General features: G+C 40.4%; 1 protein-coding gene across 1 annotated transcript in view; it reads left to right on the top strand.

The window, feature by feature from the left end:
* Positions 1-1,128: 1,128 nt before the first annotated feature.
* LOC138967752 (A disintegrin and metalloproteinase with thrombospondin motifs adt-1-like) overlaps positions 1,129-23,558 on the top strand; it is a 61,078-nt gene continuing 38,648 nt past the window's right edge. The window contains exons 1-12 of the mRNA XM_070340409.1: positions 1,129-1,288; positions 2,083-2,182; positions 2,842-2,977; positions 3,520-3,699; positions 5,325-5,492; positions 6,050-6,208; positions 7,122-7,295; positions 7,910-8,080; positions 12,438-12,602; positions 13,462-13,626; positions 15,864-16,028; positions 18,977-19,141. Coding sequence (XP_070196510.1) covers positions 1,170-1,288; positions 2,083-2,182; positions 2,842-2,977; positions 3,520-3,699; positions 5,325-5,492; positions 6,050-6,208; positions 7,122-7,295; positions 7,910-8,080; positions 12,438-12,602; positions 13,462-13,626; positions 15,864-16,028; positions 18,977-19,141 — 1,867 coding nt within the window. The 5' untranslated portion in view covers positions 1,129-1,169. The remainder of the gene's footprint in view (positions 1,289-2,082; positions 2,183-2,841; positions 2,978-3,519; positions 3,700-5,324; positions 5,493-6,049; positions 6,209-7,121; positions 7,296-7,909; positions 8,081-12,437; positions 12,603-13,461; positions 13,627-15,863; positions 16,029-18,976; positions 19,142-23,558) is intronic.

The raw sequence follows: 23,558 nt of genomic DNA on the forward strand, positions 1-23,558 counted from the left end.
CTTGGCTTCATTGAACTTATCAATCATGTTCATTTCTGCCATTTTTGTCAAATCATTTGTAAACCACAGTCCAAGGATCTTAAACCTTTCTGGATTCCAAGTCATTTTTCTATGTGGAAGAAACTGAGTAGGGTTATTTCGTTCACTGCCTGCCCAAACATTACAAGTTTTATCATAATTAAGTTTAAGTCCTGAAATACAAGCAAATTCATCAAGAGTATTAAATAATTCCACAAAAGATTGATTCGAGCCTTCAAGAAATGTGGTTGTATCATCTGCAAACTGACTTATCTTATGTTCTGTGTTATTAACCTGAATGCCCTTTATATCATTATTTTCCCTAATTTTACAGGCTAACACTTCAGCACACAAAATAAATAAATAAGGTGAGATTGGGTCACCCTGCCTGCAACCACGTTTTATAGGAAATCGAGTTGATGATTTACCATTGACAATCACAGAAGCACTTAAATTTGAATAAAAAGCCAAAATCCAGTTACAAATATCTTCACCAAAACCGAAAGCCTTTAATACCTTATGCATGTAATTCCAGTTAACAGAATCAAAATCTTTTTAGAATCACAATAACCACAAAATGACGATTGTTTGGTCCTGAGAAGTCAATGATGTTTAAGATTCGAGTTTACATTTTTCTGACCGACAGTTTTGAATAAAAACGTACACATGCACATTTGTTAACTGTTAGATTAAAAAAAGAGTTGCAACAATCTTGCTACTATCGATTTGTACACTGCTTGAATCATATAAATGTACCCTGAAATACCTGAAAACATATTTTTCAGAGAATAAGTTTACTTTCGATGTGTTTGAACATTATAAATCCGCCGCAAATTGCATTTTTGTGTGTGGTGGTGGTGGTACAGGATTTATCTTGAACGTGTGTGCCAAATTGATGGAATTTCGATGGGAATCCTATCAAATCTTTAGATTTGTGACATGAAAGATTTGTGACATCAGATAAGTCTTCTCAAGACACTTGGGGTGAAAGCATTCGATGCGTTGCATGCGACCACATGCGTTCATCTTCGCTTCATTCTGTATTTAGCCCTAGACTTCCTTTCCACCACCGATCTATGCTATCACGTCGTTTACCTCACAGATTATTCCTCTGGACGAGACTTTCCGAGAACTACGCGTCAGATGGCAAGATGCTGACGGGTCACGCCGTCATGGTCTACAGCCACAAATACGTCAGCAGTCAGTGCGCCATGGAATGCCTACGTCATCTTCAGTGCAAAAGTTTCAACTTCGATCGCGACTCAGGACGGTAGGTTTGTTGATAGAGTAATAATCACAATTTGGGAAGACAATAACATAGAAGGGTGAGTGTGTGTGTGTGTGTGTGTGTGTGTGTGTGTGTGTGTGTGTGTGTGTGTGTGTGTGTGTGTGTGTGTGTGTGTCCCGGGGGAGAGGTTGATAATGATTTCAGTCATAAGGCGTTTATTAATGTGCCAAGAATCAAGAATGTATGATCTTTTACAATACATCCTAATTTTTAGCTTAACAAGTACACCCATCACGCGCAATGTTTGTATTTTACTGGACACTAAAATCCGAAACCTAATTCATTCGAAATTTAAACACGTCGTTCTACACAATATATTCGCAAATTTGCAATGAGCGGATATTCATTTTAAGTCTTTTCAGTGGGTTCGGTTTGTCTCTTGTTTGGATTTATCCGATGAATATTTTCAATCGGTTAAAGACGTGGCACAGCGTTTATGCATGCATAGAAGCGGTGCTAGTTTGAACAGTGGTTGAGAACACAAACAAAAATTACGGTTATGGAAATGCGACAAATAATTCATTTGTAGTTCATACAAGGCTCCTCATACTGTGCGTCTTTTCGTTTTCTACGCAATGTGCCTCCTGAAAGCAAGAATCATGAACCTCCTGGGCTTCGGACCTTCTAAAATGTTACTGATGGGGTCCAAGGACCACATACACAACAAAGTTGGGGGTCCCGGGACCCTCTGACTGGGGAGTTTTTTGGGAGTCCTGTCATGAGTGCTTGAATCATACGTCCACGGATTTTAATGGAACTGGTATTGTTCGACACAGGTGTGAGCTGAACAACGCCACTCACCTTGACCATCCACGTGACCTTGTGGACAGCGCGGACTCCGAGTACCACGTGCGGGAGTCCTTCTCCATTGACCCCGTAAGTTATAGAGCACCATTGGGTCATCTGCACATCTGGTCATCATCAACTAAGGCATATAGGCTTGAAACAACGTCTGTTCTGTCGATCTTTTGCGTATCTGAGCAATAGTTGATAGACCCTCTGTATTATGGCACAAGGAGAAACCTCTGGCAATAGACACATTTCGGAAATAACTCTGTCGAATTTGTATGAGAGAAAGAGTGAGTACCCTTGCTTTTGCTCGGACAAATATTGACATGTGCCTCCTGTACATGTGTTTGAGACACACCCTCTCGCTAGTGAGTGGCCTGTAAAATCATCCCATTACATTGTCGCAAAACCACCAAGTTTTAAATGTTTCATGTTCCATAAACCTCACTCTGAGCTAAATGCGCGCTAGGCATTGGTTATGTTCCAAAGCAAACATGTATTCTTAGTATAATTTTGAATCTTCAACATTGATAAACCAACACTCTTCTTTTCTATTGTAGAGCAGTGACGCAGCGCAACTGGCTAAAGATGGTAATGAAATGAGCTACTTTCAGAATCACATGTATCTTAAAATGTATCTTAACATATATGTTAACATGTCTCTTAACATGTTTCTTAACATGTATCTTAACATGTATCTTAACATGTATCTTAACATGTATCTTAACATTTGTTCTCAACTCCAGGAAGCGCTGGGCCCCTGCGCCACCGACCCATGCAATGGCAGAGGACACTGTATCGAAACAAAGAACTCTGCAGACGATTTAATGGCGGTGTGCATCTGCCAGGAAGAATGGACAGGCTCTCAGTGTCAGCTACCCGGTAGGTGTCTATGTACATTTTATACATGATTGAACATATTTTATGCACACAAATGGCTCCTTCTGAAATATGAGTTAACCCATGATATCACAAGTCAATAGAAAATCGCCGATTAAACCTGTGTTTCTAGTCTATAACGGGTTCAAGAACTTTGAAACCACAGCTTGCCACTATGTCCTCTTTAAAATAAGAGCTAGAGCCCGTCTTGTGACAAATGTCAAACTTAAAAGGTGCAGAAAAGACAGGTCCGCATGAAGATACTAAAGTAGAGACTCCCTACTCGCACAATAAAGTTGCAATAAAGTTGCACAAACCACGTGTCATCTATCAAGCTAGTTAGTTAAAGTTCGCATAAATGACTCCATTTTGTAAAAAAAAAAAAAAATTACAGAAGAAATTTGGGAGCACTGGACACTTTACATCGGACGCGTTATTACAAATGCACAGTTTGTCATACAAAGAATGAATTCAGAGCTGATACAATTTGCCTTATAACATTGTTCAGCACAATGATTTCCTAAACGAATGTTTTTTTCCTTTAGCACACACCCTTGATTGGGGAGAATGGGAGGAGTGGGGCCAGTGCTCCGTCACCTGTCATCGCGGCTGGCGCATGCGCAAGCGGAAGTGCATGGACCACGTGACCGGAAAGACGCTGAGCAACCTGGAATGCTATGGAGCTGATGTTGAATACGAGGCTTGCATCCTACCAGAATGTCCAAGTGAGTAAAAAGTGTTAGACATTAAAATGATGAACAGAATTTTGATTGTATAAATCGCTAAAGATTGCTGACAGAATCCTTCCCGTATAAACGATCATGGTAACAATCACTGGTCTGAACAGGCTTTTAAATGGGATTAGGATGAGATTTGCGGCCTTTCAAGAAATTATTTCATGAAAAACCTTGCAGAAGAAGCTGTCAGTCTGTTGAGTTTTGGTATAAGTAGTCCAAGTGAAGGGTTCAATCAATCAATATGAGGCTTATATCGCGCGTATTCCGTGGGTACAGTTCTAAGCGCAGGGATTTTTATTTTTTTAATCTTTTAATGCAATTTCTATCGTGCACATATTCAAGGCGCAGGGATTTATTTATGCCGTGTGAGATGGAATATTTTTACACAATACATCACGCATTCACATCGGCCAGCAGATCGCAGCCATTTCGGCGCATATCCTACTTTTCACGGCCTATTATTCCAAGTCACACGGGTATTTTGGTGGACAGTTTTATCTATGCCTATACAATTTTGCCAGGAAAGACCCTTTTGTCAATCGTGGGATCTTTAACGTGCACACCCCAATATACACGAAGGGACCTCGGTTTTTCGTCTCATCCGAAAGACTAGCACTTGAACCCACCACCTAGGTTAGGAAAGGGGGGAGAAAATTGCTAACGCCCTGACCCAGGGTCGAACTCGCAACCTCTCGCTTCCGAGCGCAAGTGTTGGCCTTTTCCCATGTGAAAATCAGGGCCAGATCTGAGATGGTGAACTCGAGTCGTCCACAAGGGAAGGAGTGTGTCTTTTAAGTAGCATTCACGAGAATGGGGGCGGGGGGGTCAACTTTGATTAGGTATCGTAACATTTCTACAATTCTTCTATTACTTTTGAAAGCACCTATTCGAGAAAAGGCATTTTAAAGTATGGCAAATTTGAGCAGCAAACCTGTCTCTTAACTTCCCCAAGCCTATACAGATTTATTCATCAATACAGTTTCTGCTCATCCCCCCAGTTTGTACTTTGAGTTTTTGTTGAGGTTTTTAGCAACTTTGTATCAATACAAACTTAATCATAAGTGACAGTCATTAGTAACCGTTTTTGTTGTTGTATGGCTTTAGATCTGAACCCAATGAATAGAGTAGATGACAAAATGTACTCACTTTGGCGCCCATTACTTTTTGTCTTTATTAGCCATTGAGTATAACTGTTTTATCACCATTGTTTTATTGTTGTTCTTTGGCCATTTACGTTGAATGACTTGTTATACATTGACATTGATAGTTTTATTCTTCTTCTTCTTCGTCGTTCGCTAGATAGTTTTATTATAAGAACCTTTTTTTTTTTTAATTCCTATTAACTCGATGTTCTTTAACTATGTTTGTAAATTGTTAGAGGATCTTTTAGTAGAAGTGTTTAACTGTCGAAGCTGCTTTTACCTAAGAGACCGACTGTATATTGTGCTGTTGTACTTGTCAGACTTGATTGTACCAAGTCCTTCACATGTTGTAATGCGCTTAGAGCCAAATATTTTTGTTTTTTGTAAGGGATAGGCGCAATATAAATACACTTTATTATTATTATTATTATTGGGATACTTAAACAGGCTTGCATTGTTTTTTGTTTCAAGGATGGCAGGAATGGGGCGAATGGGGCTCATGCTCCGCCTCAAGTACCTGCGGTCGGGGAAATAAGATTCGTCACCGCGCATGCTCAAACGGGGGAGTTCCGGGGGTGGATCGTTACTGTCTCGGATCAACCAATCAGACCACGCCTTGTGAAGGCATCGACTGTACTGGTACGTGCAATGTTGGACAAGGCAGACGATAAACAAAAGGAACATCATGCAGGATAACAACTGTCCGAAGTCGATGAGATATTTGTAAAATAACGCAGTGATAGTTTGTATCAAACAAACACGAGACAAAAAGAAATCTTACATAAGCTAGTGTTCTATGAAACATTAGTCAAGTGAACTGAAAATCAGAGAAATGTTCATTCTAAATTGTTTTCTGCTGTGAATCTGCGCACAGGGAAAAGAGTAACAAAACACTCAATGCTTCAGAACTGCATCTGGCAAATCTAGTTACTCTTGACGCGCATCAGCTGAAGAGACGATACAAATTCATAACCAACTCTTAAAGCACTTGAGAACAGATCCATTGAAGCATGCAAACGAACAAACCAGTTTAAAAAAAAAATGCCAGAACGATTGCCGCGACAAGGAAAAGTTTCGAAAGTACGGTAGTTGCACGAGACGCACACCATGGCAAAGTACTAAGAACTTGAATTTCCTAGAATCTAAGCAAGCAACAGAGACAAAAACAGCACTCGCCAAACTTGTCTTTCTTGCAGGCGCCATGAGACTTCTCGGTGGCGTTGCTGACGGGGAGGGGCAACTGGAGATCTACAACGACGTGGCCGGACAGTGGGGGACGGTCTGTGCTGACCAGCTGACCCCTATAATGGCCGACCTCGCCTGTAAGCAGCTAGGTCATCCCGGGGCACATGCAGGTAAGACCTCTACCATTGCTCTTTGCACCATGACCAGGGCTCCTTGAACCATCTTTCTTTCTTTATTTGGTGTTTAACGTCGTTTTCAACCGTTCAAGGTTATATCGCGACGGGGAAAGGGGGGGTGGGATAGAGCCACTTGTTAATTGTTTCTTGTTCACAAAAGCACTAATCAAAAAATTGCTCCAGGGGCTTGCAACGTAGTACAATATATGACCTTACTGGGAGAATGCAAGTTTCCAGTACAAAGGACTTAACATTTCTTACATACTGCTTGACTAAAATCTTTACAAAAATTGACTATATTCTACCCCGAACCATGCCCAGTGGTATTGATCAGAAGATATATTTCACACTTTGTCATGTTAACCTTGTTTGGCAGACCAAGGCTTGAATGTTCGTTTACAATAATGCTGTATTGCGATTTTAACAACTGGGATATGTCTACATGAATACATGTAATGGCCTATGTTGCAAACTTGAAGAATGTGACAAGGAAAGGACGTTTCTGAAAACGCGTTTGATTATTTTACTATCTCCGCATCACAACTTTATTAGATATGCACTTTTTTAGATATGGATTCTGCTCAAAATGATAACAATACTGACCTTCACACACTCTTATTATACCAAGCGTCCTCTTGTATTCATCCAAATAAATCCTTGCTGTTCATAGTTTGCCAGGATCTGGTGAGGCTGCCTGTGAGTACTAATTGTTACATACAACATGGGGCGGAGCGCGTAAGGGTCTTCCCGAGCGCACAGGCGCCATCTTGATTTGAACTGAATTGAACTAAACTGAACAACAACAACAGCACTACCACCAACAACACCACCACCACCACCAACAACAACAATAACTACAAAACATTCAAATACAGCTCAGCACACACTTTTCTTGTAATCCTTCCAGTGGTAACAGACGGGCGGTACAGCGTGTCAGACACAGGCGGTGCCGACATTGCCATTACGGACGTTGCATGCGAGGGAGGCGAGATGACGTTACTACAATGTGAACACAACGAATGGTCTTCGGACAGCACGTGCAAATCAGGGATTGATACCGCTGCTGGTGTACAGTGCAATGGTAAGGGTGTGGCGTCGTGATGGCTTTGTGCATTCAGGCTCATAGTATATTTGACTAATTTTTCGGCATGCACTCATGGACTTAAGCCCAGAACTTTAATTAGATAGACCATTTTTTGGAATGCTCAGGGCACCAATGTGTTGTTTTAAAACCGAACGCGTCAAGCTGACTGGAATGACAGAAATGCAATCTCATGACTAACAGTCAACTGGAATGATAGGCCATTTTGGCATGTTTAAAAGCCGACACGAAACAAATGTTAATCCTGTGAAAAACAAACAAAAATGTTGATTATTTGAACGCTTAATTTGTTTAATTCACCACGCCCTATGTCAAGCCTTCCCAATATTTTTACTTTTTAATTGACTTTGATGCAAATGCATTATGTGGCTACAAGTATAAACGCTTAATAACATAATCAGTTTTGGTTTATTTGCTATTTTGATTTTGTTTGTATGCATCTTTTGGATAATCTTTGAATTCCAGCGCATTGAAAGAATTGTATGAGACACTTTCTTTACATGAATACTTTCATGATTTGCCATGATTCACATTTGAAAATCCTTTGAAAACGTAAAGAATAACACTAAATATATTGTGATTTTGCATCTCAGTCGATGGTGTCTGGACTCTTTGGACCTCGTGGAGCGAGTGTTCTGTCACGTGTGAGAACGGAACTCGCCATCGCACGCGCATGTGCAACCACCCACCTCAGATGCATGGCGGGAAGCCGTGCGAGGGCGACGACATTCAGTTCAAACCTTGCACGCTACCTATGTGCCCAGGTAAATCTGATTGTTCTGTTCTTACTTGTAAACCTCCACGATTTATAGAATTTGAAGAAGTTTTTTTTAACTTGGGTTAAGTACATGGATTTAAGAGGGTGTATTTAAGATTCAACTTAAATCCAAACGTTAAGATGCCAACGGCACAGATGCAAGTCTTCTTTTGTTCAAAACAACGGGTAATGTTCAGGAAAAGAACAATTGAAAAAAGTCAACACAATACTTGTCGGATGGTTTCTTGGCGTCTCTTTGAAGAATGTACTCAAGAAAGGTGCTATATTTTGTTTCTTGTAGAGGGGTTTGGCTTGGACCTAGTTCTAATTCACCTAATTTACTGTCTCAGATGGGTGGAATTCGAGTAGAATTATTAGCCTGTGTTCTTCATAACTGTTTTTGTATTAACTACTGTAGGCCAAGTGGGTTTTACATTTAGCAGAATTGTTATATTGTGTTCTCTGTATCTCCTACGGGGGACAATGCTTTCGTAGTTTTATTCTATCTTCCTCAGCGGCTAAAGAAAAGGTATTACGATTTTGTTCTTTAGTTTGTTCTGCCTTCAAGACTCATCCGCTTATTCCGTCCTATTCCTCTCCCCTCCCCTCTTTCATCTTTCATACTCTTCCATATCATTTCAAGAAAGACCTTCGTATGCATGAACATTGAAAGTACGAGTACAATTCTTATAACAGATTTTGTTGAATACAAAATTCCCAGGGATGGGGGGAAAACAATACCAAAGATCTCAATTTATCAAAGGCGGAATGGTGATAGCAAATCACGTTTGCTGGCTCAATTTACGAAAAGAGGTTTTAATAGAGGAGGGATGGGAAGCTTCGGGACCATTGATTCGGAAGGTCTTGACAGAAAGTGCTGAGCCACAAAACAAAATATAATACATAAAAAGGTTCCATTACACGTAATTAAACAAAAGTAAACGCTTGCTCTTCTGGTGGCAAAGAATACAAGTTTGAAGTGTTCACTTTGAAGTGTGGGTTTGTTATCACACATATATCCAACTATAATTCTTTTGACACTTCTCTCATGTATACCATGCTTGAATGACACCTGTATTATATACACAAGCTTTTGACAACAACGGTTGCTGCATGGATTTTCTCTCTTACTCCTCCACTTTCTTCTCTCTATCTTTCTTAACTACTAATTTCTGTTTATTAACCTGCCTAGCCACGTGTGCTTTTAATCATTTTCTATATAATAAACTTAAACTTACAAAATTATAATCAATATAACCTTGTGTGCAACTAACGTGTAACCCTTTCATTTTCGTTTTCGTACTTTTTTTCTTTTTTTTCTCTCTTAATTTTAGTTTGATCAAGACTTTTTTCCTGCTGACATCATACTCTTTTGTCTTAACTAACTTACAGCTTTACATTTTTCTACTCTCTTAACATGCTTTTTATGCTTATACTATGCTTATACTAACATATTACTAATGTAATAACAGTAATTTTGTATTGGTCTCTACTAACAAGCGTAACAATAGCAAACAATGTCGATCTCAAATTATAGCTGCTCTCAAATTACAACTGTTCATCAAACATGTGCCAGCATGAACGCTTCTTAACCACTATTCTTAGATTTTTGCTGGTAAAATGCTTAACTCTAGATAGCATTTAAAAGTAGTTTTACATTTGGTAAAATGAGTACGGAATTCAACAATTTCACAAATTGTGATTTTCTTAATATTTATTTGATGAAGGCTTAATTAATCGCAAACGACCTCTTGAAACTGTAAAAATAAAAATAAAATAAAATTTAAGCTTTGAACAACAGACCTTCACATTAAATTGGATTTGAATCAAAATAAATTACAATGATAACAGTTATGGCTGACGTCTTCATGAGTGCAAAGAAACAAAACAACATTTTACAAATTCTTATTATTAAATGATTTCGAAAGTCCAAGTTTTTGAGAAGTTACTAGTACTGATTTTACTTTGCATGAAAAATAAGAATATACATTATAAGATTAATAGTAACGGCTTAAGCAATAAGACTAAAGTCTCAAAACAAGCTTGCCTACAGATTGAAGTCTTTTGAAACTTGATTTTTTAATTTTAATTTTATTCTGATGGTACCCTAAAGTACCTAGTATCTAGCACAATTTTTGCCCCAAGGTAGGGAGTATGAGTTACTGGGTACTACACCCTACCCATTAGCATTTTCTCATTGGAATAAAATTTAATAATTTAGTATTAAAATATATCAGAAGAAGGTGTTTCTGCGTTCGTGAATGCTTAGCAACAATGAGATGCCCAAAACAGAACATGTCAAAAGAAATCATTTTGCTGTAAGATTTGGTTTTGCATTGATAAAACAAAAATACTAAAATAAATCATAATGATAATAGTAACGATTTATTCGCGAAGAAGCGACAAGAGTCTGAACAAAATGCTACATTTTAAATTTCAAAATATTCATTTTTTCAGAAGTTGGATTTTTTGTTTGCCTTACCAATACAGGCCTTATTCTTTCCTTTCGCTTTTTGATAAACTAACACCACAGTTTGCATCACTGCATGCCCCCACGCCTCGTTCTTGCAGGCGGTGGCAAATGGACTGCGTGGAGCACGTGGAGTGCATGCAGCGCCCACTGCGGACCCGGCTTTCAGTCACGTGATCGCATGTGCCTCACTTCGAGTTCCCTTCCTTGTGTGGGATCCAGCATGGAAACACAAGAGTGCTACACCCCTGGGAATTGCGTCACGGGTATGATTACATCACCGCCCTCGTCATATCCGGCCTTGCTACGTCATTTCCTGCTTTCTTCTTTGTTTTTGTTCTTTTTAAAGAAGATCAGGCAGTGCTCTTTGCAATTATAAAAATACTGGTTTTAAAAAAAATAACGGACTTTAAAAAAAAAATTTTTTTTTTGTAACTGTACAGAGGACTCTGACTTCCATGTTATTCAAGCTTAAATTTTAACCTAATTATTTTGGCCGGAAATCTCTTTGGAGAATCTAAAACGTACTTTCGAATGTTATTGATATTAAATGATGTGGAATTTAATATAATAATTACAACTACAAAGCATTTAAATTGCAAAGAGCACTGCACGGGCACTGCTTTGTGCAAGCCTACTTTGCACGCGCTCTGCTTTAAAGACACTTTTCTGCTGCGTTCAGACACTTGCGATTATATAGCATGCATCTTCTTGTCTGCATTAAATGCCATATAACTCGTTAAGTTGCGTACAATAGACTAGCGCACAGCGTATGTTACCTTCCATTCTATCTCTCTTTTCTTGCATTGACCGGTAGGGACTGTTTTTTTGCTTGCGACGTTTTTTGCGCCACCCAGCAGCGCAAAAGCAATAGGGGATAACAGTTTTGAATGCTGTGAGCATGAGGCACAGTAGCGGGCTGAAAAGCAACAACACAAATCGTTTGAATGCGTTTAGAAGTGCGTTTTGCGTCCACCAAAAAAGCAAGCAATGCGTATCAACTATTGGTTTCACTTTGAAGTACACAGGCATGTCCACGACTCGATAGGCTTGCGTCTAAAATAGTTATCACACTTTCTGGGCTGCTAAGAAAGTCAAAGTAATGAAATGAAGACTACAGTAAAAACTTGTGAGCCAAAAACAGTGAAGAATAAAACTCATCTCATCAGGTTCCAGAAATGTTGTCCTCAACTTTCTGGAGTACATCGTTGATGTGTACACAAAAATAAGAGGGTTGTACGACGTACACGTACACAAGGGCAGTTAGGCTTCACAACAATACATTCTTACATTATTTTCCATTCTCCAACACGTCTACCACCTTCTCCTCAAAGATCGTCTCCACTCTGATAAGAGTGTCAGGAGCTAAGGTGATATCATGGTGATGTCCTGGTGATATCATAGTGATTTCACGATGCTATCCTGGTGATATACTGATATCATGGTGATTGATATCCTGGTCCACAGATCTGGTGAGTATGGAAGACACCTGACACTGTGTCAGGCTTCAGTAGTACATATGGACATCTGATTAATATCATTTCTTTCATAACTGATGCCATTTACTATGCTGGTCCAGTTGATATTATAAATGGACTAAAAGATTGATCCTCTTCATACGGGACTGTGCGTAAGTCCACCACCAGATTCTGCAACTGAGGTATACCTGCAGAGAGTCTTTCAAGGATCCTCAGGTCCACCTATCCCTGCTCCTTCACCTCCCTCACGATTGTCCATCATGGTGTACCATACCTGGTGAGTATTCGGGAAGAAACATTGTGTTCATGAGAATGATTTTTTTTCTGGGTGACATTTTTTCGTTCCCAAAATTAATGCTTTTCTACATGAACTTCCCAACTACTACTACTTCCACACTACTACCACCTCGTGCCAGTCGACGGAGTGTGGAAGGATTGGACGGAGTGGGGGCCCTGTTCAGTCACGTGCGGGGACGGCACACAGGACCGGACACGCGTATGCCACGGACCTTTCTACGGCGGCGCCAACTGTACGGGGGAGAACGGGCAGAGACAGCACTGCAAGCCCCGAGAATGCCCTGGTAAGTTGGTTATTAAGTCATATTTGTGCAAAAAGGTCCAATGGCAGAAGTCATATTTCTTGACGGTAATGGGTTTTTTTAGTGATATTTGTCGCTAAAAGGACCTATTGCAGACATCATATTTCATGACGGTTATGGCTTTTAAGTGATGTCTGTGCTATTGCAGACGTCATATTTCATGACGGTTATGGCTTTTAAGTGATATCTGTGCAAAAAGGTCCAATGGCAGAAGTCATATTTCATGACGGTTATGGTTTTTAAGTGATATCTGTGATAAAAGGGTCCATTGCAGAAGTCATAACTCATGACGGTAATGGCTTTTAAGTGATATCTGTGCAAAACGGTCCAATGGCAGAAGTCATATTTCATGACGGTTATGGTTTTTAAGTGATATCTGTGCTATTAGGACCCATTGCAGAAGTCATATTTCATGACGGTTATGGTTTCAAAAAGTTATGTAGCTTTGGGTAATTTGTTGCCCCCCAGATGCTTTTTTTTCTACCTTCTATTTGAATAGAACAGTCCAGATATTTGCTTCAGGTTGAAGAAGATGACGTTGAATTTCACTCTATCGCCTCATTTGTCTTTATTTTAGACTGTCTGATGTCCTTTTACTGTCAAATGACCCCTAAGGGATACGAGCAGTGCATGGCGTTAATACCACTGTCACTATTCGTCTGCCGTTCTTTTATTGCAACCAACGCACAGTCACAGGCGCATTTGTGACGGCTAAAGATGACGAGTTTGAAGACTACTTCCAGTCTAACCCTCAACGCTCACCAAATAAAACGCATTCACCTGAGTTGTGAAAACACAGTAATTCAAATATTTCACGCAAAGTATTGTGCTGCACGTGCAGTGGACGGAGTGTGGGAGGAGTGGGGAGACTGGAGCGCATGCTCACTCAGCTGTGGCAACGGAACACGCTCCAGAGAGCGTACGTGCACAGGACCTTTCTATGACGGCAAAGACTGCGATGGCGACTATGTGGACTGGGAGGCCTGCAACACCTTCAACTGTCCAGGTATTGTGTTGGTGTGCTTTGCACTTTTTCTCTCTCATCTGGTATCTTTTAGCATAATCATAGCAGTTTTCTGTCTTACATCTTGGCATAGAGCAATTTTCTGTCTGACCTCTTCGCATATAGCCGTTTTCTGTCTGAGCTCTTGGCATATAGCTGTGTTCTGACCTTTTTCATGCCTTCTGCTTTTTCTCGTGACTTTTAATTCAACTCGCTTTTTCTTTTACTGGCATTTATATCTGCTACCTCTTCTTCTTCTTCCTCTCATTTTTCCTCTTCTTCTTCTACAACTTTTTCTTTTTTCTGCTGCACCTAGCTCCCTTTTCTCCTCTTATTCCTCTTCTTCCTCTTGCTGCTACCTCTGCTTCTACGTGCCCCTCCTTATTCTTAAGAGTTTGTCTTCCTCTTGGTATCTTCTCTTTGCTCTTCGCGGCTTTTGGATTCTCCGATTGCTTTTTGTGTTTTTGCTGCTGCTGGTTCCTCTGCTTCCGCTTGAATTTCTAGAGCTACTACTCATGCACATTTCCGGGTTTTTAAGCTGTTCCCTTTGATGTCATTTGGATGTTGGACTGCCTTGCTTTAATTCTATCTAACATTTACGTGGCAATATCTTTGAAAGGTTTCTGCACAAGAGTGGTGTGCCCAGTGCTGTTACAAATTAGTAGACTACTTTTTTATTTATTTTTTATTTTTTTAGTAGACTATACCTTTCTCAGAAAGGAAAAGTAGACTATACCTTTCTGAACAGCCTCCATCTCCTCTTTCTTTCTCTTCTCCATAGCTTGACCAACGAGAAGCATGCCTACCTGCATTTGTTTTAACCTGGGCCTTCTCGGGTTTGATTTCTGTAGTTTTACTTGCGGTATGAACTTAAGGAAAAGCAAACGTCTTGAAAGAGTTAAAGCATACGTGTTTTCATCTCATTTCCTGCTTTCCCGGAAGTAGCCTTTTCGATCATTTCCTGCTTTCCCGGAAGTAGCCTTTTCGATCATTTCCTGCTTTCCCGGAAGTAGCCTTTTCGATCATTTCCTGCTTTCCCGGAAGTAGCCTTTTCGATCATTTCCTGCTTTCCCGGAAGTAGCCTTTTCGATCATTTCCTTGCTGATGTTGTTCCTCATCGTCGTTGTTTCGTGCACTCTGGAGGTCGAAACGAATGCAATCTGGCATAACTGGTCTTTCAAAACCCGGTTGCTGTTTCAATGAGTTTAGCCATACACACTTCTCGATCTTTTTCGATGGTGTCATTCAACATCTTACGTGGACAAATTTGGGTTTCAGACATGAGCAAGTGTGGATTTCTAATTCTCTTTAAGATGAGCCCTATTTTTAGGAATTTCCCAAAGGTCTGTAGTTTACAGAGCATCAAACAAACACAAAAGTGTTTCAAACCTTCTTTTCAGTGGAGATAATCCAGGTTTCTTAGCTAGTTTTCTGACTAAGCTTATTTGCAGTTCTGTTTTTTTGGCTTCTATAACGGTATGGACGATTCTTATTACATCGGCAAGAATGGTTCAGTTAATTTCAGTCCTTCTTTCTGTCTTCAACGTGCAATCTCCAGGAATTGTGTGATGTTTATGCCCATGTTTTATTTCTCAATGACTATCTGTAATTCGATCTCCTTGCAAAGTATCTCGGAGGGTGGTTTTGGGGAGTGTGTCCTGACGAATAACATGACCAAACTAGACACTGTTCGGAAGAAAATTCTTCTTTCCCTCTTCAACTTTCATTGTGAGTCAATGTTGGCTTCTTCTTCCATTACCTCTCCCTTTCTGTTATGCTTTATTCTTTAGTTACTCCAATTCTTGAATTATTATGTTTGCTTTGACAGCTTTAGAATATATAATAATTACCATTTACCCTATTCTGCAAATACTCTCGATCCAAAAATTAGCTAGCATTTTCCTAAATTAGATATATGTTTCTGCTTACTGCTGTTTTCTCAAATTTATATCGATCGCCTTTTCACTTTCTTGCGTGGTCTTATATCTATATGAATATTTTGCTCCATATATCAATCTTCTTGTCTTTCCTTGCAGATCTTTCTGGTAATGATACCTCTTTGCTACCTCTTCTAGCTTTAGAAACTACCCTCAACTTTCACGTTGTGACTTGTGTGCCTTTTTACTCTCTCTCCCATCTCTCTGCTTCCGCCGCTTGTAAAACAAAAACCACCACGCGCTGCCTACGTCACTTCCTCTTTCCTCTCCAACGTCACGTGACTCTCCTTGGCGCATGCGTAGTGGACGGCGAGTGGTTCCAATGGGAACAGTGGCAACCCTGTAACGTTACCTGCGGCGTTGGGTCCCAGATCAGGGAGCGAAAGTGCAACTCTCCCCAGTTTGGCGGCCGGACCTGCTCCGGAATATCAAAGGAGTGGCGTGGCTGCAGTCACGCGTCATGCGCCAGTGGGTATTGTGTCAGGGGTGCTGCTGCCTGATAAACCAAACTGCACCAAAGAAAAAGGAATACTTGCAGTTAGATGCATATTGAAATATACAGCCAGGCTGCTTTGGATGCAGCACGTTTTTTGATTTAAAAAAAACAAAGGTATATATTTTTTGTGTGGAATTAATGTCGTGACTGAAACAGTTGTCAATGTTCGACATTTACTCAGCAGTAAATTCCCATTCTGCACAAAAGGCAGCCAGGCTGTTGATGTATGGGGTGTATCTGTGTAGAAGGATGCTGCTATCCAAAATGAAAGCCTAATAAAGTTGAAAGAAGTTAAGATGCACTTAATACAGCAAACTACCGGCACGGGTGGCCTGGTGGTAAGGCGTCCGCCCCGTGATCGGGAGGTCGTGGGTTCGAACCCCGGCCGGGTCATACCTAAGACCTTTAAAATTGGCAATCTAGTGGCTGCTCCGCCTGGTGTCTGGCATTATGGGGTTAGTGCTAGGACTGGTTGGTCCGGTGTCAGAATAATGTGACTGGGTGAGACATGAAGCCTGTGCTGCGACTTCTGTCTTGTGTGTGGCGCACGATATATGTCAAAGCAGCACCGCCCTGATATGGCCCTTCGTGGTCGGCTGGGCGTTAAGCAAACAAACAAACAAACAAAAATGCAGCAAACTCGACCACGTAGTTTGTACATGTGTATAAAGCATGGAATTTAGCCGCTTCTGAACAAGTGCCATTTTGTGTGGAATACTTTGGTGCAGTTTGGTTGTAGATAATACATTAGTTCACGTGTGATAAAGTGATGTGTGTTAGCTTGTTTGGCGTACGATACTAGGTGAGGGTTAACAAGGGATGCTTAAAGTGTTTTAATGAGGTTTAGAGTTTAATAGTAGGAGATAAAGAAAGTTTCGGATGTTGTTGGGTGATCACGTTGTACTTTTAAATAGTTTTTTAAGTTTATTTTTATTTATAGAGTTAGACACGTGTCGTCATGATCTTGAAATGAAATGAAAGAACACTTATTTGCATAGGCACAGGTAAAGCTTACCTTTTTCATCTGAACATGAAAATACCAGCATGGCATTTCAAACGCTAACGGTCGCAATATATATCTTTTGAAATACCAGCATGCGATTACTACAATATTTGGAGAACCAGTTAGTTTCCCTAGTTCAGAGAAAATCTTTTGTGAGGGACATTGTCGTGGTCATTTTAAAAGATCTGTAACAAAATCTACACAGCAAGCAGTCTAGATACTTAATTGGGAGAAGTTTTGATTTATGTGTTTACATTGTTCACAGCGTCTTGTAGCGTTTCATGTTTACAACGTCGCTGTTTTCAAGAATTGCTGTGTTTGCCACTGTAGTGAAAAATGGTGATTTTGACCTTCTCTTGCAGAGTCTGCAGTAAGTACTGTGTTGGGATGTGTTCAGAATGAACTTACACTGAAAGAAAACTTATATATATATATAAAACACCAGAAATTGTGAAAGAAACAATTGAAATATATAGTGTTTGGTGAGTGCAGTGCAAGCATACTGAATTAGTTTCGTACAAAAGAAAAAATGCAGTACAGTCAAACCTGTTCACTACGACCTCCCAAGGGACCGACAAAAAGTGGTCGTTAAAGAAAGGATGTTAGTATGAAAAGATATCCTGTGGGATGGTCGTTATATGGGAATGTGGTCGTTATCGAGGGGTTGTATCCATGGCAAATTCGACTGTACTGCTTGCAGTTTTGCACAGATTCTTTCCAAAAATAAAAAAGTTCAAAACTGCAAGGAAACTTATATCAAGAAGCCGAAAACATTACACAGAGGCTGTGCCAGTATGTTTTCCTGACATTCAATCCCAACAGCAATTACTGGCTATAGCGTGACTAGCTTTGCTAGAATAATTACCAGGACGTATCAAATATTCATAGCAAAGCCGCCAAAGATTTCCACTGTGGCCTTTAGCCAAGACATTTCTGCTATGCATAATTTATACTTCTTCGGACGCACACCTACAGGTAATTAAGACCGCTGTGTTGATTCAGTAGCTTTTCAGGTAGATGGGTAGATAATAAATTCAAGACTTGATGGCAGGTAGATAGCAATTCAGGACTTGCTGACGTGGCTTCAGTCATTTTCAAAGGCAGATGTACGCAGATGTGGTAATATTTCATAGGTGACCTGCAGAATGGGGTTGAAGCAAGGATGATTAGTGCAGCTTTGGGTAATTTATTCACCTGGGTGTTAAGAAAATTGATTTTTGAGAGGAGGTGAGCTTTTTGAACTGAGGTGCAGGCAATCGAAAGAAATAATTGTACTGTTTGTTGTTTTCCTTGTCTGAGAGGGGTTGTGTTTCCATTTTGGTTCTTCTGTATTAAATCAATACTTTTATATAAGAGTGGCATGTAAACTTACAGAATCTTGAAAAGAAATTGAAAATGATTTTCAACAGTACATGCATTTAATAGTCAATGTTTTGTTTATATTATTCTGAATTACCTTAAAGAAATGACACAGAAAGAGGCCGTGGGGGCACTTGACTCAACTAAGCACTATTCAAATCAACGAAGAATAAAGCACTATTTAAATCAACGAAGAATAAAGCACTATTTAAATCAACGAAGAATAAAGCACTATTTAAATCAACTAAGAATTAACCACTGTTTAAAATCAAAATATCATCTTTTGAAGCTTACAAAAACTTGCTATCTTACTGACAGTCACAGGACTAACTGACTTTACCATACCTTTCTTTTATCTTACCTTATCATACCTACCTTACCTTACCTTACTTTACCTTAATGCCTATTTTACCTAACCTTATTCGGACCACATAGCCAAATAGGTCGAAGGGACGTTAAAAAACCCAAGAACTAACCATACCTTACCTTACCTTACCTAACATAACCTTACCTTACCTTACCTTACCTTACCTTACCTCGCCTTACCTTACCTTACAGTTGATGGAGTGTGGCTGGAATGGTCGGAATGGGGCGCGTGCTCGGTCACGTGTGGGAACGGAATCCAGTTCCGCAATCGAACGTGCGAAGGACCGTTCTATGGCGGCGATGACTGCGTGGGAGATCCTGAAGACTCTCAGACATGTCACCCCCGAATGTGTCCTGGTATGGACCTTGAATCACTCTCCTGCCTTTCTCTGCTTGCTTTGTTGTCTGTTCTTTCGTGTTCTCTGTGTGTCATTCTCTGTCTAGCACTGTCTCAACATGATCACTCTCTCATGCTGTCTGTCAATCCCTGTTTGTCTGTCTGTGTCTGCTTGTCTGTACTGTCTCTGTGTATGTCGATCTGGCTCTCTGTCTACGTGTCTGCCTGTTTGTTTTTGTGTTTGTCTGTCTGTCTGCCTGTATGTCTGTCTGTCTGTCTGTCTGGCTGTCTGGCTGTCTGGCTGTCTGGCTGTCTGTCTGTCTGTCTCTCCTATTTGTGTGTGTGTGTGTGTGTGTGTGTGTGTGTGTGTGTGTGTGTGTGTGTGTGTGTGTGCGCGCGCGTGTCACAGTCTTCGTTGTGGGCGCAGAGTTGGACAATATCCGATGTAAATGCCATTTTACATTGTCGCATGTTTGGCAAACAGATTTCGCCAGGTTTCATTTGAAGTCTCTTGTATCTTATTTATTGAGAACTGTCCGCGGTTAAAAGGCTTCTGTCAGAACAATGGATTCAAAGATTGGAAAACATTTAAATGTACACAGCTCTTGGTTGTATCATAACGGACCAACATTGACAAAACTGTGTCATTAGTATGTTTCTAATTTGTTCTTGCAGAGGTGTTTATAACTTACAAAGATGTGTTCCTCTTGTCAATCACTGTCTGTGTTGTTGAAAGCAATTCTATTTATACAGAGCATGAATGGAGCCATTTAAGTTTCAATCATGACACGTACAGAAAACATGTATTGAGAATGTATGCTTTAACGAAGATGCTCGTTGGTGTTTTTCATTGTTGTTGTTGTCTTCGAAGCCAGCACCGTTATCCAGGACAGCACTGTTATCTACTGTTTTAATCGTCACCTTTGTGTCGTCATGACCAACCCTTTTGTCGTTAATGTTCATCTTGTTAAACACGAACGTGAATGGCTCTTCGATTAATCCGATTAAAAGTGAATGCTTGCATTTTGTCGATCACTGTTGTAGATTGGCATGTACTCGACTTAACTTTGCACGGATCGTTGAATTGTGGAGTGCGCACTGCCCTCACCATCCAGAGACGAGTGATGAAAAAGCATCTCACTTCAGACCACTTCGGCGCACCATACATGTTGCATGCAGGTGGCACCGAAGCTATTTTTATTAAAGTGGTCTGATGTGAGAAGCGACCGGTGGCTATTGCAGTGGATGGTCTCTGGATGGACTGGGAAGCGTGGTCGCAATGCTCGACCTCGTGTGGCGGTGGCTCGCGCGAGCGCACGCGCGAGTGCAATGATGGCCAACATGGAGGCAGACAGTGCGAAGGAGAAGGCTCGGAGACGTCAGAGTGTGAAACGCAACATTGTCCAGGTATGGCTGACCGAGACAGACATAATTTATAATTTTGTCTTATGATATATGTCGGTTTATTGCAGTGTACAGTTACCGACAGAAGCTACGTAAGGAAACAAATAATCGCTGGTTTCATCTTTCTTGTAATATCTTTTGTTCAACAGGGTTGTATTGACAGGTACCTGGTCTTGTCTTTGCTGGGATCTGCCTTTTGCATTGACAATTTTTCTGCCATAAAACTGTGACAGCAAGATTCTATCATCTTTCGCTTCTTGTTCTTGGCTCGAAACAACATTTCCTGGCGTGACATAAAAAGAAACACAGCATTGACGCATTACACAAGTTTGTGTAACCAGCTCCTCGTTACGCTCGATATTATACCTAGCTTCTGTTACTGGCTGTAAAATACGGCGGAACATGATTAATAACAGTGCCTTCTTACGCCGCATTTCGTGTCTACCTTCGACTGCTAGATAGAAATCAAGTTGGGGCTACAAAAACAGGCGTACTGCGTCAACGTTGTCAGTGAGGGTGAAAGTCGCTTGTTCATTTCAATGCTTGTTATTCTCTCAGGTGCCAGGAGATTGGTTCCGTATAACTCTCACTTACTCCATTACACATGTTGTATGCATTTAGAGCGCTCACTTCCCTTTGTTTCTTAGATCTTGAAAAAGCGCTCTGCCTCATTTGTAAGTAGGTTTCACACCGTATACCGTGGTTGCACTAGGCAAATCTGTCCGAAGCGGTTGCACCCTTATTTTTCTGTCCGAAGGGAGACACGCGACGTAAGTTTCTGCACAAAATCACCTGTAATTCCTCACAAATGACATATCATGACAAAACTACCGTTTGTACTTTGGCCTAAGGTGTCATAGCATCATATCATCGATTTGTTTCATTGCTTCAATGTGTTTGTGAACGTTGGCCTTCAAGTATTTACACATTTCAAGCGCATTATGTGCACATTTTGACTTTCCGCAGTTACTAGGGAAATTCAAGCACACGAGAAAGGCTACACGCGATTGTAATGTGATCTATGGTCATTTCTTGACATCTGGGTCAGATGATATGATTTAAAGTGGTGCAGGAGCGTCATATTTCATGAATCTGTGAAGACATTCAAAGATTTGTCGGTTGCGCATCTCCGAAGTGGCTGGTTGCGCATCTCCGAAGTTTTAGCTTTGTTTCGGTTGCGCACCGCCGAAGCATTTTCTTTCTGTTTTGCCTACATTATGCTAAATAAAATTAATGATGTTGATCGTCAGCGCCCGCCCCAATTTTTGGGGCCGCCCGGAGGATTTTTTAATATTTTTGTGTGTGATTTTCATGCTCCAAAGTGACATTTTCGCATCTGACAAGGCATGTACATGAATTCAGTGCAATGTTGTGTGTGTGTATATGTGTGTGTGTGTGTGTGTGTGTGTGTGTGTGTGTGTGTATGTGTGTGTGTGTGTGTGTGTGTATGTGTGTGTGTGTGTGTGTGTGTGCATTTGTCCGTGTGAGCATTTGTCCTATGAGCAATTGTCATACAACCACAAAATGCAACAAAACTCTTGCCACGGTTAACCGTGGACAATTTGTTATGCGTCTTAGAGGAAAAAGTGTGTTTTGCGGCTTGACCAAACAGGATTTTTAAGGATAACGGGCTTGTGGGGTTTTCTTTTAACAGATTTAGCTTCATAACTTATTGTTAGCAAAACGTCAATTTACCTGAGCCTGCCCAGATCGTTTTGCCGTCTGGACAGCCAACCGCTATTAATTTGCTATGCACCTAAGAGCAAAAGTTGGTCTATTTCACCTCTTGAAATAGAATCCTGAAGGAAAAAACGCTGACGCGATTTTTCCCCGATTTTTGAAAATAGAATTATACAGTAATGATTATGAACAAAGTGTCATTTCCAAACACACTAACACTCTTTCCTTCAGAATCGTATTATTTTGGTCAAGCCTAATAAACGACTTTTTGCTCTTAGCCATATAAGATATTACCTACAGTTAACGACCAGGAGTGGCAAACCATATGGGCACCCCCAGATCAAGCATGCTATACATAGGCATCGAAACACCGAAATATCTTCGGCGGTGTGCAACCGATTGCTTCGGGGATGTGCAACCAGAAAAAACAGAGAGACTTCGGAGATGCGCAACCGACAAATCTTTGAATGTCTTCACAGATTCATGAAATATGACGCTCCTGCACCACTTTAAATCATATCATCTGACCCAGATGTCAAGAAATGACCATAGATCACAATATTGCTATTTCATATGTTACGTGGATTTCCATTGGTCAATTGGGCAAAATATCGACGACCTCTTTATTGCTTCCCCACTTCAAAAACAAAAACACCTAAATTTAAAAACAAACAAATATATATGAAAATGTAATTATCCCAGAATTTAGTTGAGCAAGTGACTAAAGACTTTTTGAAAGGAAAGACATTTTAAAATACTGAAAAGTACAAGAAAAGAGTGAACAAAAAGAAATAATAATCAGAGGGAGGAATATGGAACAGCCAAAACTGAGACAAATACTTTTGTAATTTCTTTACAGAAAATACAAAATGTCCAGAGAATTAGCAATATATCCAACATTGACTGACTGTGTGATGATATCTTCTGCCATTGGTCTGTTTCGACAGTGATATCAAAATCTCGACCTCCGGTCTCGATTTTGATATCACTGTCTCAACAGACCATAGCAGAAGATATCATCACACAGTCCGTCAATATTGGGTATTACAATCGCGTGTAGCCTTTCTCATGTGCTTGAATTTCCCTAGTAACTGCGGAAAGTCAAAATTTGCACATAATGCGCTTGAAATGAGTAAATACTTGAAGGCCAACGTTCACATACACATTGAAGCAATGAAACAAATCGATGATATGATGCTATGACACCTTAGGCCTAAGTACAAACGGTAGTTTTGTCATGATATGTCATTTGTGAGGAATTACAGGTGATTTTGTGCAGAAACTTACGTCGCGTGTCTCCCTTCGGACAGAAAAATAAGGGTGCAACCGCTTCGGACAGATTTGCCGAGTGCA

This window comes from Littorina saxatilis, linkage group LG5, assembly GCF_037325665.1.
Source record: "Littorina saxatilis isolate snail1 linkage group LG5, US_GU_Lsax_2.0, whole genome shotgun sequence".
NCBI classification, from domain to species: Eukaryota; Metazoa; Mollusca; class Gastropoda; order Littorinimorpha; family Littorinidae; genus Littorina; species Littorina saxatilis.